The following is a 15,824-nucleotide window of genomic DNA, read 5'->3' on the forward strand; positions in this document are numbered from 1 at the left end:
TCTTTCCTCTCTTTCCTCTCCTTCCTCTTCCTTGCCACCCTCTCCGTCCTCTTCCTTGTCCCTTGTTTTGACATGTCAAGATGTCACCGCCGACCTGAAACGGTATACTGTTGTTGGCGCGTCATGTACGTGGCATTTTCACCTTGCTGTTTAAGCACTAACACTTCTCAAAGTCTAAAACATGTGACTGTAAAGACATCAATGCATACCACACCAATCCAGCAAACGCGTAAGCCGTGTTCGTGCAAAGCATCCCATCAGACGGTTCTGGGTAAGACAAAGGAGACCACTGAGGCTTATCTCGGTCAGAGAAATTTGCTGCAGAAGATGAGGCTAAGCGCAAGATTGAGGCTCTTAACTCCCTCGCATCATTTGTTTGCGGTCTCAATACGGTCTCAAGAAAGTCACTGCCTCCGAGGAACTTGGCGGGAGGCCTGATAATGATGACAAGCAGACTATCTTGGACACTGTCAAGGAAGCTACTGAGTGGATTGAGGAGAACGTTTCCACTGCCAGCGTTGAGGATCTCGGAGAGAAGTCGGCTGATAAGTAACGTTCTTCACTTCATGCTCTTTCTCATTTACTGATTTGCCTTCAAGTTGTAGATGTCCAAGGCATTGTCAACCCCATCACGACTGAACTCTATGAAGGCAGTGACTAGTAGTGACAGCCTCTGGTGACGGCGACTTCGAGTTTGAACTTGATGCATTGTAATACATTTATTTTAGCTTCTTTCATATATATATATACTACAGGCAGAGTTTCGCAAATACAAACAGAGAGTCTCAAATCACTTCAGCTCACATCTTCACTTAGCAATCCCAGCCGTCATTCTTACTCCTTAATCTATTTACTATAATGTACAATCGCTACTTAGGTATAATAAGAATAACTTATGCCTCTGTGGCATGCCTTAGGAAGATATGGAAGAACATTGACGTTATAATAAGTACACATTCCTTAATTATCCACTTAATTTGCCTTACGTGCCTTATGCGCCTTATAGTGTGGTAAATAAGGTACGACTAAGGCAATTAATCATAAGTCTTGTTAAGTACCATTACATTTTCCTGATGTGGTTACGAGCGCGTGCTCGTGTTAATCGCTGGTCAGAAGAAATAACTCTATTACTTGAAGAAATAAGGCGCGTCAATGCCTTCCTAACTCACGAGGCCAACAAGTGGAACAAACAAACATTCGCCCGATCAGTGGAATCACCCGAACTGGCTGAAGGCCTGACTGCATATGCGTACCATCAAGCCCATATTTCCATTGAGTTATGTGAACGCTTTGTGAAGCAATGGAGCAACATCCAAGGTGAGGGGCTGGGTACTGATAGAGAGAAATGATACGTGAAGTGGTAGTTGGTAATGGGTACATGACAGTTTCATTATGTATGACTTTTACGACAGACCCGACTAAATTTAACAAAGAAATGGGCTATGCGCATGTCTCTGACACGTTATGGCACCTGTTATTATGTATAACTACGACAAGTTGTTGGATGTGTTATACCGTAGTAGACAAGAAAACTAAACATGTTATAAATTACAACAAGCCGACACAGGAATCACTCCTATGTAGAGCACATTATAATTATAACATATAACTAATGACTCGTTGTGGGGTATAAACGGAACACTTATTTTGGGTGTGTTATAGCCTATAACAAGTTATTACTACAACAAGTTATTGGCCATGGGCATGTTATAGTGTATAATGAACATGCCCAACACCATACGCAGAAGAATAATTTTATTAGTAATTACTTGTTTACTTTCACTTAGACGATGACAGAACGGGGCAAGATCCTAGTGGGATTCGTTAGGAAAGGAGGAAAGTGTACTATTAGTATACTATCGAACCAGTTACATGTAATATAATGAAAGAGTGGCATGCATGCAGTGGGTGCGATCATGTCTCGTTATAAGCTAGAACACCCACGCTGACCTATCCCGTCAAATAGTTGCTATAGGTTATACCTTATAACTGATGCTACTGCGATAACACAGCCGCCTCGGTGGTTATAACCTATAACAAAAGTTGCCCGACGCAGTGACAGCACTGACAGGGCTGTCAGTGGAAAACTGTAAGGTGGCAGCGGATTAAGTCGAGCCAGTGGGTCCGAATGTTAGGGCGACTGTGACTGTGATGTCACAGGTCACACCTAAACTCAAGAATTAAAGAGTGTAGTGACAAAAGTAATATTAGGCGTGAACCTAAGAGAACTCGACGGAGTCTTCTACAAGTTTCTACCTACTTTATATACCTAGACTACGGCGCACAGACCAACTACCCTAGGTAACTTTTTTATATACTGACATGTGAAAAGAAGTACGTATGAGAAAGTAAACTAATTATACATTTGACATGAGAAAAGAAGAGTGGAGTAAGAAGTAAGTAAACAAAAGTAAATTGATCATAAAAACGTCAACAATACCAAACAAACCATAAAAGTGTCCACAAGTACAAACAACTCCTAAACCGGTAATCTACTCACACAAACCATTGATGTCCGAAATAGTTACCCAACAACGCATCACACGGACATAGTATGAAGAACCCGGACAGTTCCCAATACCGAGCCCCCCACGCCGACCACCTTTGTATTACCCACTCTTTATCCTCCTCCGCGTCCCACATTGCTAACGTCGTTCTCCCGCATTCCCTACACTGGTGACCCGATAGGCGCCAACCTACCGGCCTTGCTTCTCTCCCTATAGCCGCTGCCCTCCTCCGCCATTGTACTTGCTCCGCATGGTTCAGAGGTAAAAAAGAAAAGATAAGATCGATAAGTTCAATTGGTAGATCTGTAATTTGTGCCATTTTAGCAGTATGCTGATAGTTTAGCCTCCGTCGAACTGTAGCAGCAGAGGGAAATTATTATGTAATAAAATATGTGACAGATGTGACACTGTGACACCGTGACATTCTGGCAAGGTTCTAACAGTACCCCCTCCTTAAAGTCGGCTCCTCCGGAGACGACCCTTCAAGACCTCCACGTTCGCCAATTACGTTCCAACTTCTTAAGATATTCGGCATCAAATTGTTTGTCGTCCCATCCGAATAAGGTTTTGGCTGTGAATCGATTAGGTAGTTCCCTTTCTTGGAACCCAGTGTCACGTAGGACATGATGTATCCTATTGAGTTCCCCATAGAGTTGGTGGAATTCAGTAATCAATTCTTTGGCGTTAGCCAAGTTTTCCTCGGGTTCCCACGAGTCTGCTTCTGCCGTATACCCTTTCCATCGTACTAAGTACCGCTTCTTTCCGCGGAGCCATTTGGCGTTAAGGATTTTCTCCACTTCCCACTCCTGTTCTCCTTCTATTTCTACGGCCGGTGCTGGTTTACTTCCTTGTCCTTCTACTTGTTCTCGGTAAAGTACTATTCGGCTGACGTTAACTACTGGATGGATTCGGATAGATCGAGGAAGATCTATTTCCACTGCGTTGGGGGAAATGATCTTCTTGATGGTGTATGGTCCGATGAACTTCTCCGTAAGTTTCCGGGTAGGTCGTCCCTGGATTTGAAGGTCCCGGGTAGCCAATAGAACTTTATCTCCTATTTTGTACTTTACCGCTTCTCCTCTGCCTCTATCCACATACCTCCGCATATCGTCTTGTGCCTTTTTCAGGGCCGCTTGAGTTTCCTCGTGTTGAAGTTTCATGCGGTCCGCAAAATCTACTGCCGCCGGATGGTTGCCTTGTCGTCGAAGATCGAAACCAGTTCTTGGGTGCCTTCCCACGTTGACCATAAATGGAGTTTCCTTTGTTGACGATTGTTCTTTGTTGTTATAGGAAAACTCCGCCGTTGCTAACCAATCAGGCCAATCAGTTTGTCTATGATCGACAAATGATCGGAGATATTGTTCTAGTTCTTGATTGGTTCGCTCGGTTTGGCCATCAGTTTGTGGGTGAAACGCCGTAGATAACCTAGTATCAATTCCCAACATTTTATTCAACTCCTTTGTAAAGTCTGCAGCAAATTGCGGTCCCCTGTCTGAGATCACCGTTTCTGGTAACCCGTGCAACTTCCATACATGATCCCTGAACAGTTTGGCTAGTCGTAACGCTGATGTTGTTTCCGTAGTTGGGATAAAGTGAGCCATTTTACTGAATCGATCACACACCACCAAAATTGAGTCCATTCCCTGTGATTCTGGTAATTTTACTATGAAGTCGACGGATACGTCGGCCCATGGTTTGGTGGGAATAGGGTTCGGCATTAATTTTCCTGCCGGCGGTGTTGGTCGATTCTTGTTTCGTTGGCATTGATCACATCCTTCTACGTACTTCTGGACTTGCTTAGTGACGCCTGGCCACCAGTAATTGCGCGTCACCATTTCTACTGTCTTCCATTGTCCTCCGTGTCCGGCAATGGGGGTATTGTGATGTAGTCGAATGATTTTAGTCCTCAACATTTCGTCTTTCGGCACATAGACTTTTCCTTCTTTCAGTACCAATCCTTCTTCCAGCTTCCACTCGTCTCCCCTTAGCGACTTTACTTTTGCTCGCTTCATCTCTTCCACCGCTTTCACTACGTCGTCTTCCTTTGCTTCTGATTTTCTGATTTCCTCTAATATTTCCTCTTCCTCCGCATTGATTAACATATGACCTTCTTCCATTGCTCGGATTGCGAAATACTCTGGTTTCAACAGGGTTTGATCCTTGTTATCGTCCTTTGTTCCTTGTTCAAAGTCAGGTCTTCTGCTCAATGCGTCTGCCTTCCCCATTGTCTTTCCTGGGCGGAATTTTAATTCGAAATTAAATCTAGATAGATATAAGGCCCATCTGGCTTGTCGTCGATTTAGTTGTTGGGCTTTCGCGAAGTATTCTAGATTGCGATGATCTGTCCAAATTTCGAACTTGTGTTTCGCCCCTTCCAGAAAGTGTCTCCATTCTTCTAAACACCGCATAATCCCCAGCATCTCCCTATCGTGAATGTCGTAGTTTCGTTCCATTTCCGTCATTGATTTGGAGATGTATGCTACCGGCCTCCACTTTCCATCTTCACATTTCATTGCCAATTCTCCGCCTGTGGCATAAGCCGATGCATCAGATTTAACTTTTAACTCTCTATCCAATTCCGGGGCTACTAGGATTGGGTGTGATGTGAATCTTGCATTTAGCGTACCAAAGGCCTCTTCTTCTTCATCTCCCCAACTCCATTTCTTGTCCTTTTTGGTTAATGCGTGTAATGGTTTTGCAATACTGGCGAATTTTTCGATGAACCGTCGATAGTAATTCGCCAATCCCAAGAATCTTTGTACATCCTTAACGCATTTTGGAGTCGGCCACTCTACTACGTCTTTCACTTTCCTTTCCTCCATCTTGATTCCGTTTCTCCCTATTATGCATCCCAAAAACCCCATTTTGCTTCGTTTCCATTCGCATTTTTCTGGTTTTGCGAATAGGTCATTGTCCATCAACCTCTGCAGCACTTCTTCTACCACCTTATCATGTTCCTCTTCATCGTCTGTTCCTATTAAAATATCGTCAATGAATACAGCTACTTTTCCCGTATTTACTAAGTCCCTAAAAAGTTCGTTCATCATAGTCTGAAAAGTAGCAGGCAAATTTGTAAGTCCAAAAAACATAACAGTGGGTTCAAAGGCACCCATGAAAGTAGTAAAGGCTGCCTTCCACTCGTCTCCTTCTTTTATCCTAATGTTATTATAACCCCAACGTAAATCTATCTTAGAGAATAATCGTTTACTACCCATAGTGTCTATAAGTTCAGAAATTAAAGGTAAAGGATAATTGTTCTTAATTGTCCAATCGTTCAAAAATCGATAGTCCTGTACCATCTGCTTCTTTCCATCCTTTTTTGGCACAAAAAATACTGGCGAGGTTTGGGGAGATTTTGATGGTCTGATATACCCTTTTCGGAGTTGATCCTTGACGAATGCTTGAACTTCTTCTCTTTTGTTTGGTGATAAGGGATATATCTTTCCTTTCTTGGGTTTGAAATCCTCCTTCAATTCGATAGCATGATCCCAGGGTTTTCTAGTAGGCATCCTCTCTGATTCCTTTTGTTTGAATACTTTAAGGAACTTGTGGAAACGTCTTGGTACCACTTGTTCTACTGAGTCCATGCTTCGAATTTCTTCTTCTTCCGGCATCTCTTCTGTCATTCCTCTCACCCACGTTTCTAGTTGTTCTCCTTCTTCCCTACTCCTATTTTTCCTTTGGGCGCTTATTCGTTTAGGACGTACCTGTCCAGCCTCCGCTTGTCCCGCGGTGGCTGTCTTGCTGTTACCTTCTTCTAGACGTTCTGCCTTATCCCCATTTAATCGGTCAGCCACGTCACCGGGTGATTGCGCCCACCCCTCAGCTTTCTCTTTGGGTTGTTGCGCCAACCCCTCAGCTCCACTATTGACACGTCTGTTACGTGCCAATTCCCTGGCGAATGCTGCTTCGACTCCTAATGCGATTCCTTCGATGATGTTCTTGGGAGTGGTGAATCTCCCTACTGCCTTGTTCACCCGTTCATATCTTTCTTCCTCATCTCTGATTTCTTTTTGCTCTTCTTCATACGCTTCTATCTTGGCCATAGTTGGCCCTTCTTCCTCATCATCACTTCCTTCGTATGGCATGCCAAACTCGTCTAAGGCAATTTCCTCCATTGCTGGGCATTTGTGTTTGCTCAGCAAATGTTCCGACGTTTGGGTTCCGCACTCCTCACATCTATATTGCAACACCGTTCCCCAATTTGATTTCTTTGGGAAGGAAATTAATTTCCAACCTGCATATTGCTTGTGTGACATGTCAGGCTTTTCCCTTTTTTCTTCCTCACGCGCTTCCTTCATCAACTCCCTTGTTGATTTCCTGGGTTCTTCCATCCTTCGTATTTCTTCTTGTTTTTCTTTTGTTTTTCCTTTGTCTTTGTACCCACACCCGTCTGGGCACCTGGTCATCTTTACCTCTCCTTTCTCCCAGTCAATTTCGGGGTTATGCATCTGTAGCCAAGGCATTCCTAGTATGACTTTATTTTTTCCGAGGCCGCATATTTCAAAGTGCACTCTTTCTTTATGCCCCTTGTAGTACACGTTTGCAGCAACTCGGTGTGTCACTGCTCCAGATGCGTTGATTGTCCCATCAACATTCTTGACCGGGATTGGTCTTTCTAAAGGTTCCAGCTTGAACCCTTCTTCCTCTGCAAACACCTTATCCATGAACATTCCCGTCGCTCCACTATCCAACAACGCCTGTACTCCTACTCCATCGTGTGTGTCCAATTTTTCTACCCCCACATTCAGCTTAATTTCCCTTAAAGGTCGTATCGTCCTTACAAGGAAACTTTCCTCTTGTACAGTGTCCAAAACATTGATTTCGTTACATAGTACATCAAATTTGTTGTAGGAAGTCAAACGAGGAGACTTTGCTTCCTTTACTCTTTTAAATTCTTCTGTTCCTCCTCGAACATCCTCTTCCAATAGTCCCGCTGCTCGTCCACATCTAACGTTCGCACATCTCGGGCCGGAGCCTTGCTCCAGCAATTCTTCGCCATATGGCCCAACTTTCCACACTTGTAACACTTGATAGGACCTCGACTAGGTCCTGCGGCGGTGTCAACATCCATCGTGTTGGGATCTCGACGTTGAGGCTGTGGCCTCACGAAAGTGTTGTTGGAGGTGTGGGTTTGTAGTTGGGGCTTAGCTTACCCCCGCCGATAGTAGTCTTCCTCCGCCTTTGCTTGCCTCCACTGCCTATCCAACTTCATGCTCCTCTCGTACCAACTCCTGATGGTAGTTGGTGGGTTCTCTGACTCCATCAGCGCCTTCCTAATCCTTCCTGATAAACTTCTTTTGAATTCTTCGATGAGGGCTCGTCCCTCGTATCCACTATCCCGAGCGATTCGCTTGAACTCCTGCACATGCTCCTCCGCACTTTTACTTCCTTGCTCTATCAACCTCAATTTTCCTACCGCCGTACTCTCCTCATCTGCATCTCCGAAATTATTTCGCAAACTATCAAAAAGCTCCTCCGTGTGGGCTGGGGCTTCTTCTTCACCACCTTCGATCATTTCCATAATGTTCTCCTTCCACAATTCTGCTGCTCCTCCTTGTACATACGACAATATCCACGTAATTTGATCTCCTTGTAGTCTGCCTACCATTTTCAAACTCAAATAAATCTTGCACGCTGTTATAAAGCCACTCAGCTCCTTCCCATCTCCTGAGAATATTTTTGGTCTTGCCACATCGATTTGTGGCGGCACTACTTGGACGATGGGAGTTTCTCCGTCGTCCCCTGCCGGACCTGGTGGGCCTGGTGGACCCGGTTGTGGGTTGTTCTGCAGCTGGGCGAGTTGCTGCTGCAGTTGGGTAATGAGGGTGTGCTGAGCATTCAGCTGATTGATTATGTCTTGGGGGTTGGCCATGTCTGGTTCGTGGTATTCGGGGGGAGGTGGTTGATATAGGGGAAGGGGGGATACGGACGGTTGTCGTTGTTCTGGTTCGGATTCCTCGGATTGGGATTCCGAGGCGGATTCTTCTTCTTCCTCAGATTCAGAGGAAGGTACTCGGAATGTTCCGGGCGGTAATCGGTGAGAAATTTTGAAGAAGGTGAGGGAGGTCTTTTCCTGTCACCTGATGCGTATCCACCAATTCAATGAAGCCAATAGCCTGCTTCACTTGAATGTGTATACAAAAGAAAAAAGGTTTTTATTTGAGAAGTGCCGCACTGGCGAAGGGAAAGACTACTGCCCTAGATAAAGCTATATACGAAGACAGATCTTCACGCTAATCTAGACACACACTTAATGTGGCAGTGTCACTCCTCTGCGTGTACCACTTGACAATGCAAGCGCAGCACAAGGTTTATATGGGAAGTTACAAATGGGGTAATACAGGGGTAAAAATAACACCACACAGTATGGTAGGTCTCGTCTTATCAATGGTCTGTGTTAAACCACTGATGTCCACAGCGCACGTTGTGTTTATGCGCAGACACCCCTTAAGCCTAGGGACCGGCTATGTGTGTGGCGGCCGCGATGGCACGCAGAGAGTAGAGGACGACGAGAGAGTAAAAGATGGGGAGGGCACTGTGCTGTGCGATCCCCGGAGTAGTCAAGTTCTACTGTTAGGGCGACTGTGACTGTGATGTCACAGGTCACACCTAAACTCAAGAACTAAAGAGTGTAGTGACAAAAGTAATATTAGGCGTGAACCTAAGAGAACTCGACGGAGTCTTCTACAAGTTTCTACCTACTTTATATACCTAGACTACGGCGCACAGACCAACTACCCTAGGTAACTTTTTTATATACTGACATGTGAAAAGAAGTACGTATGAGAAAGTAAACTAATTATACATTTGACATGAGAAAAGAAGAGTGGAGTAAGAAGTAAGTAAACAAAAGTAAATTGATCATAAAAACGTCAACAATACCAAACAAACCATAAAAGTGTCCACAAGTACAAACAACTCCTAAACCGGTAATCTACTCACACAAACCATTGATGTCCGAAATAGTTACCCAACAACGCATCACACGGACATAGTATGAAGAACCCGGACAGTTCCCAATACCGAGCCCCCCACGCCGACCACCTTTGTATTACCCACTCTTTATCCTCCTCCGCGTCCCACATTGCTAACGTCGTTCTCCCGCATTCCCTACACTGGTGACCCGATAGGCGCCAACCTACCGGCCTTGCTTCTCTCCCTATAGCCGCTGCCCTCCTCCGCCATTGTACTTGCTCCGCATGGTTCAGAGGTAAAAAAGAAAAGATAAGATCGATAAGTTCAATTGGTAGATCTGTAATTTGTGCCATTTTAGCAGTATGCTGATAGTTTAGCCTCCGTCGAACTGTAGCAGCAGAGGGAAATTATTATGTAATAAAATATGTGACAGATGTGACACCGTGACACCGTGACATTCTGGCAAGGTTCTAACACCGAAGTGAAAGTGGCAAGGTGTGAATGGGTGGCAAGAGTTGTGGTAGTGGAGAGGATAGACTTGTGTGTGTATGGCCAGTGGTAATGACAGGCTTTCGAGGACTCCTGTAAGACATGTGCAAGAGAGATGATAGTACTCACTATTCAGATTCAGCATGTTGGTCGGAGTCACGCCACTCGGGCGCGAGAGGTTCAGTAGTCCTGATCATGGTGGGAGGGATGGATGGTGGGAGGTGGGAGGTGGCGGGACGACTGTGGAAAGCATAGGAGTTAGTTTCATCCAAATTTAGCATGTTTGTTGGGGGCGCAAGAGATGAAAGTGATCCTGATGACAGGAAGGAATGATGGCCAGAGGGAAATGATGGCGGGGGAAAATGATGGCAGGGGAAAATGATGGTGGAAGGGATTGATGGTGGGAGGGAACAATATGGCGGGGGAAAATGATGGTGGAAGGGATTGATGGCGGGAGGGAACAATGGCAGTAGCGGGATCAGCGGAGTAATTGATTCATAGTTATAGGGTATAACATGCTTCTGAATGAGTCCTACTGCACTCGAGCTAACCTACTGTAATAACTATAACTCAGTACTAGATACAACAGATCCTGCACAACCTGTCTGTTGTAATTACTACATGTTATGCTGCTGCAAAGATCCTGTGTCTAGTGGTGGCTACATACCCTTGAATTTGACAGGGTTACCCTTCAAAACAGAGGGGGGTAGAGGCAAGGGTAGCCAATAGCCTACCCTTACCCTCACCCCTGGTCTTACCCTAAACAATACCCTAGGGTTGAACCTACCCTTGGTGGGCCCTAAATTGATTCAAACTAACGGAAATACCAATATATACATTGTATTCTATTCATGACTATAAATTTTCTTACTTTGCACATTGAAAAGGGTTACTATGTAGAGTAAGCCTACAAATCATAAATGGTTCTGGAAGTTCAGACTGCTCGAACCATGGCTCGAACCATGGTTCGAACCAAAATTACCAAATTTGGAAGTTTCCCATGGGATAAACAGTTTGGGTGGTTCAGTTCAGTTCAGTTCAGGTTCAGCAAAATTCCAAATGGTTCAGTTTGGGGTTCAGCAAAATGACCCCTGAACTGCTGAACTGAACTGAACTGAACTTCCCCAACCCTACTGTGGAATGAATAAAGGAAAGGAAAGTATAGTAAGTAAGTAATTAAGAAAGGTTAAAAAAAAGAAACAGGAGGAAGAAATGGGTAGAAGAAGACATCAAGTGAATATTATTTCATTATTGGAAGAAGGTGAAATGTGAATATGCTACCTCAAAGAATATTGCATCATCTGAGACACTGTTTTGATCTATAGAAACTCTATTAACCTTCATCCACCCTTGCCTATACCTCCAGGGTAAACCCTACCCTTGGTGAACTCTAGCCCCATATACCACAGCTTCAATATACAATTAGCTGACACTGTCTCAATTGCAGAATTCCTACCAGTAACTAGAGCTAACTTTTAAGTCACCACAGCAAGATCATAGTATGTTTTGGTCTTAAATAAGCCTCTCCTTCCAGTTAAGCCAAAACCTCAAGTATTGACTAGAGTGAGAAAGACGGCGAGGTAACAACTAAGCACTATATTGACAATCGGTTGCGAGTTGAACGGGCCAGCCACTAAACATTTGCCATAATTGGGGTTTACTGCGTGAGAAAGATCAACGTGACGCCTCCTTCGAAAAAATATCTGCCATCGACTAGAGGATTCATCCCGCAACTATCGCCAGCTAATTCGAGACTCCATGCGTATGCACTTCGACATCCGAATCCAACTAACCGCTCAAAACATCCTTTCTAGCACCCAAAAAAGCCAAGAAAATTGCTCTAAGCGAGTTCCTTGGAGACAGCGGTGCGTCTCTCAGATAATGAGCATTCAACAACTGATTCTGGTACCCAAAGCCTTAGGATCATGGGCAGACGAAATGGATGCCCTGCCGAGTGCCCGTAGGCCATAGTCTAAGAGTAATTTTGCATAGTATTGATCGCTTCCTTCAGCTGCACCCAAGGAAGGAGGCGAGCATCCCTCTCGGCGGGATGATTTTCTTGCTTCGAGGCGTAAGTTTCATCTTCATTCTTTTTACCGCCTGATCTGCTTATTCTGACAAACAATGCAACTTAGCGGATCGAGGTGCACCCGTTCGCGATGAAATTCCTTTACCCACTCAACCACCTTATACTGCTTTCATCGGTAATCTCGCCTTCGACCTGACGGAGGGTGACTTGGAAAACTTCTTCCAAAATATCAAAGTAGGCTCTCATATAAAGCCTTTCTAGCGTAACTTACGTGCCTACTTGTATCAGTCGGTCAAGATTATCAGGGACCGGGACGAAAAACCGAAGGGTTTCGGTTATGTCGAATTTGAGGATTTGGAAGGTTTGAAAACCGCTCTCACGAACAGTGGTCAGGTACGGGAATTATAATTCTCAAATCTGATATGATTCCAAGTTTCTATAGGTCCTTTCCGGCAGAACAATTCGGGTTAGCGTCGCCGAGCCTCGTAAGTCAACAGGCTTTCTTCAGACGCTTGATTTAACTTGTATCGCATTGTTCAGCCAAGGAGAGGGCCTTCAGCCATGCGACCTCTGAGGATAGCGCAAAATTCGATAATCCGTGGCGGCGTGACGGCCCTCTGCCTGATCTACCACAGTCCCGAGACGCACCGCGACGCAAGTTCGAAGGTGCTCAGGAAAGATTACCAAGTCTATCTGAAACTGCGGATGACTGGCGTTCTCAACGACTCTCAAAACCGTCAGAACCGGAAATGCCAAAACGCAAGGGGTCCAGCTTTGTAACTACGGAAAGCTCTGTCGCTGACAAAGAAGACGTTTGGGTGATTGGTTCGAAGTTCAAGCCATCTACAAATGAAGAGGGGCCGGGAAGTAGGTTTAGTAGCGTACGAAGTAAAAGCGAGGCAACCCAGTCGGTAGCCGATGAAGGTGACTGGCGGAGCGCTCCTCGATCGAAATCCACCCGTAACAATGTCTCCCGTGCGCAAGTCATTCGTATTAGTGTTTTGCTCGCTAAATGTTCCCTAGCCAACGGTTCTACACCACCAACCCCCCAATTGGGTCGTCGTAAACTTGACCTTCTACCTCGCTCGGGGAATGTTTCAGCTTCGCCTAGCCCACTTTCGTCCCCTAAGATGGGGCCCACGCCACCTACTTCACGTTCAAATCCTTTTGGCGCTGCAAGGTATGATGCCATCTAATTGTCCAATTGGATCTCCCCAACTTATTATGAAGGCCTGTCGACGTCTCCGGACGAGAGAAAGTGATTACTGAGCGAGTGGACAAAGACCGCGATCGCTTGTCTATGTCGAGAACCAACTCGCGATCAGGAGCCGAGCGTCCCACAACTCGACCACGAACGCCTCCCGCTGGTGCTCCCGCTAGTTCGTCTCCTCGGGTTCTTTCCCGACCCATCGCACCAAATGTCAGGCCGACGCTAAGCTTCGCTAACGTCGCTGCCAAGAAGGAGAGTATTCCCGGAATTGAGGGGCAAGATTCAGAAGCAGGAGAGAAAATTCGTGACAATCTATGATTGGAAGCTGGTAACTATCATGACGCCCATGTATGTACATTTTAGGACCTAAATTGATGTTCGGGGTCGACATACTTCATTCGACCTCTACCTATTTGATAAGTTAGAGATAAAAGGTTCCTAAACACTGAGTGTTATATTTACCCTTGTAACGAACCCCAGTCGGCTTGGGCTCTTCTGAAAATGTCTTTTTGATGTCAAGGAGGATTTGCTTTCTCTCTTGTTCTCGGCGCTCCGCTTCTTCTCTCTCCAGCCTGGCATCATACTCTTCCTCGGTTTCTTTCTTATCGAGGTGTGCTGGAGAAGTTTCAAGGCCTTCAGGAGTCAATTCCCTGCGTTTTCTCTTCTTATGCTGTTTGGTCTTTACATTCTCTGTACGACTTGTAGAGAGCTCTTCATTTCCTAAAAAATCAGATATTGTACCTGATGTGGGTTGTTTGAAACCCTCACCTTGCTCCTTTCGCTTTCTGAGCTCGAGCTCACCACAGCTTGCAATAACAATGGGCGTGATAGGCCGATTTTTGTCGTCTACCGGCACTTCAGCAAGTTTCAAAACGACATCCTCAAATCCTCTAATAACCTTGCCGAAAACAACGTGTTTTCCTGAGACTCATCAGAGAAGAACCGACAACAAAATGCAGCCTGATTTACCATTAAGGTGAGGGCACTCTTGAAGTGTAATGAAGAATTGCGAACCGTTGGTGTCGGGCCCTTTGTTGGCCATACAAAGCAAAGCGGGTGAATCCAGTGGCCTCTGCAAGTCTTCGTCCGCGAAGGTCCCGCCATAGATGGAATAACCACCAGTACCGTTACGCTTGGTGAAGTCTACTTGGCCATCGGCAAAAGTGAGAAGTAGCGCGCAGAGGAAACCCACCTCCTCCCTGGATCATGAAGCCCTTGATAGAGCGATGCATTGGGCTGCCTTTGTAGTAGAGAGGATGTCCGCCGGCAGATAGGCCCTCCTCTCCAGTGCAGAGGGCACGAAAACTAGGACAGCGGAAAGTGAGCAAGTCTACTGTGCTGGGAAGAGGAGCCTACTTTTCGCATGTTTTTGGAGCAGTGTCGGTGAAAAGTTCGAATATGACGCTAGCGTAAAGTTGGCGGAGGCACATAGGCGGAGAATAGACGAGACTTACCGGCCGTAAGGAGTGCTATCGACGGCAAAGTCGAGAAAGACTCGGGAACGAAGCATGGAGGAAGAAGAGTCTCACGGCCAGCTGTGTTCAGGGACCAGCGCAACATACCCCGTCCATGCCACTTGCTTCTCCGCAACACACACGACTCCAGTAGCAACATGGGCCAGTTTAATGTCGTCGTTCTAGGCGGTCAGTCATCCTTCTCATCTCTGACACACCACCAACCACGTTCCAGCCGGAGGTGTTGGCAAGTCTGCCCTCACAGGCAAGTTCACTCAGCATTTCCAGTTCCCTGCAACTCATTGATCGTCACCAGTACGCTTCATACGGGATGAATTTATCGAGAACTATGACCCAACAATCGAGGGTAACCAATATCGCTACTCCGATTTCGTTGTCCTGACCCAGCCCCATTCAGAGGAGTACCGCCGTGCTATCACGGTCGATGGTGAAACGTCTTCGGTTCGGTGCCCGTTACAGGTGTATTGCACAGCATGCTGATATTGCCCCCAACCCAGCTCGAAGTGCTCGATACCTCTGGCGCTGAGCAGTTCACATCCATGCATGAAGTCTATATCAAGGTGAGCGATCGTCTATGTGTCCCAAGTTCTTTCCCTTGACGATATCCTACAGGCTGGCAAGGGCTTCATACTCGTGTTCAGGTGTGTATCATTCGACCTTACAACGGCATTCGCTTTACGACACCGAACAGCCTTACACAAGAAACCAGTCTGAAAGAGGTCGACTATCTTCGGAAGCAGATTTTTCGAATCAAAGGCAACGATTCTGTAAGTGAAGTCATGACAGACTATACAAAGAGTCTCATGCGTTCACATAGAGGGTGCCAATAGTGATTGCTGGAACGAAACTGGACCTTGTGAACGAGCGGGAGGTACCGACGAATACAATTCAGACTCTAGCCAGTCGCTGGCAGCTTCCCTTCTATGAAACCTCAGCCAAGCGAAATTGGCACATTGATGATATTTTTAACGACCTTGTTCGGCAAATGAGGAAGCAATACCGGCAGCAGGACGGACCCAAGAAGAGCAAAGGGCCTTGTGTTATTATGTAAGTATGTAATTACGGTAGATGCTTAATATAGAAATACCCCCATTAGGCCGTGATGCCTGTTTGGCCTTGTTGTCAATCCACGCCTGTGCTTTTTTCCAACTCCGCACGCTCCTTTCTCTCTCTTCATTCTCCATTTCTTACGATTC

The 15,824-nt window shown here is 45.8% G+C and overlaps 4 protein-coding genes across 4 annotated transcripts; 2 read left to right on the forward strand and 2 right to left on the reverse strand.

The window, feature by feature from the left end:
- Positions 1–6,150: 6,150 nt before the first annotated feature.
- AGABI2DRAFT_141792 (hypothetical protein) lies at positions 6,151–8,382 on the reverse strand (the record flags this gene model as incomplete). Its single annotated transcript, XM_006459134.1, has 3 exons — positions 6,151–6,185; positions 6,259–6,686; positions 7,664–8,382. The coding sequence occupies 3 exons, from the start codon at positions 8,380–8,382 to the stop codon at positions 6,151–6,153; spliced, it is 1,182 nt and encodes a 393-aa protein (XP_006459197.1).
- Positions 8,383–11,724: 3,342 nt separating this feature from the next.
- AGABI2DRAFT_65545 (hypothetical protein) lies at positions 11,725–13,471 on the forward strand (the record flags this gene model as incomplete). The annotated part of the gene is made up of 9 exons (XM_006459135.1): positions 11,725–11,779; positions 11,830–11,874; positions 11,926–11,985; positions 12,050–12,177; positions 12,205–12,336; positions 12,386–12,428; positions 12,484–12,918; positions 12,967–13,123; positions 13,174–13,471. Coding segments are annotated over 9 exons (1,353 nt in total), but the record flags the coding sequence as incomplete, so codon positions are not given.
- Positions 13,472–13,931: 460 nt separating this feature from the next.
- AGABI2DRAFT_55150 (hypothetical protein) lies at positions 13,932–14,663 on the reverse strand (the record flags this gene model as incomplete). Its single annotated transcript, XM_006459136.1, has 5 exons — positions 13,932–14,074; positions 14,123–14,299; positions 14,346–14,458; positions 14,510–14,557; positions 14,608–14,663. Coding segments are annotated over 5 exons (537 nt in total), but the record flags the coding sequence as incomplete, so codon positions are not given.
- A 32-nt stretch (positions 14,664–14,695) lies between these two features.
- AGABI2DRAFT_191211 (hypothetical protein) lies at positions 14,696–15,773 on the forward strand. Its single transcript, XM_006459137.1, has 8 exons — positions 14,696–14,796; positions 14,843–14,872; positions 14,924–14,974; positions 15,026–15,069; positions 15,126–15,188; positions 15,241–15,269; positions 15,320–15,395; positions 15,446–15,773. Exons 1-8 carry the CDS (start codon positions 14,766–14,768, stop codon positions 15,677–15,679), a joined length of 558 nt encoding a protein of 185 aa, XP_006459200.1. The 5' UTR covers positions 14,696–14,765; the 3' UTR covers positions 15,680–15,773.
- The last annotated feature ends 51 nt before the right edge of the window (positions 15,774–15,824 follow it).

The sequence above is a fragment of the Agaricus bisporus genome (assembly GCF_000300575.1).
Source record: "Agaricus bisporus var. bisporus H97 unplaced genomic scaffold AGABI2scaffold_3, whole genome shotgun sequence".
Classification (NCBI taxonomy): domain Eukaryota; kingdom Fungi; phylum Basidiomycota; class Agaricomycetes; order Agaricales; family Agaricaceae; genus Agaricus; species Agaricus bisporus.

Excerpts from the sequence above, each read along its gene's own strand:
- AGABI2DRAFT_191211 (XM_006459137.1), top strand. The coding sequence starts at position 14,766 with ATGGGCCAGTTTAATGTCGTCGTTCTAGGCG. Across the intron at positions 14,873-14,923 it reads TGGCAAGTCTGCCCTCACAG|TACGCTTCATACGGGATGAA; the intron begins GCAAGTTCACTC and ends GATCGTCACCAG. Across the intron at positions 15,070-15,125 it reads TCGATGGTGAAACGTCTTCG|CTCGAAGTGCTCGATACCTC; the intron begins GTTCGGTGCCCG and ends CCCCCAACCCAG.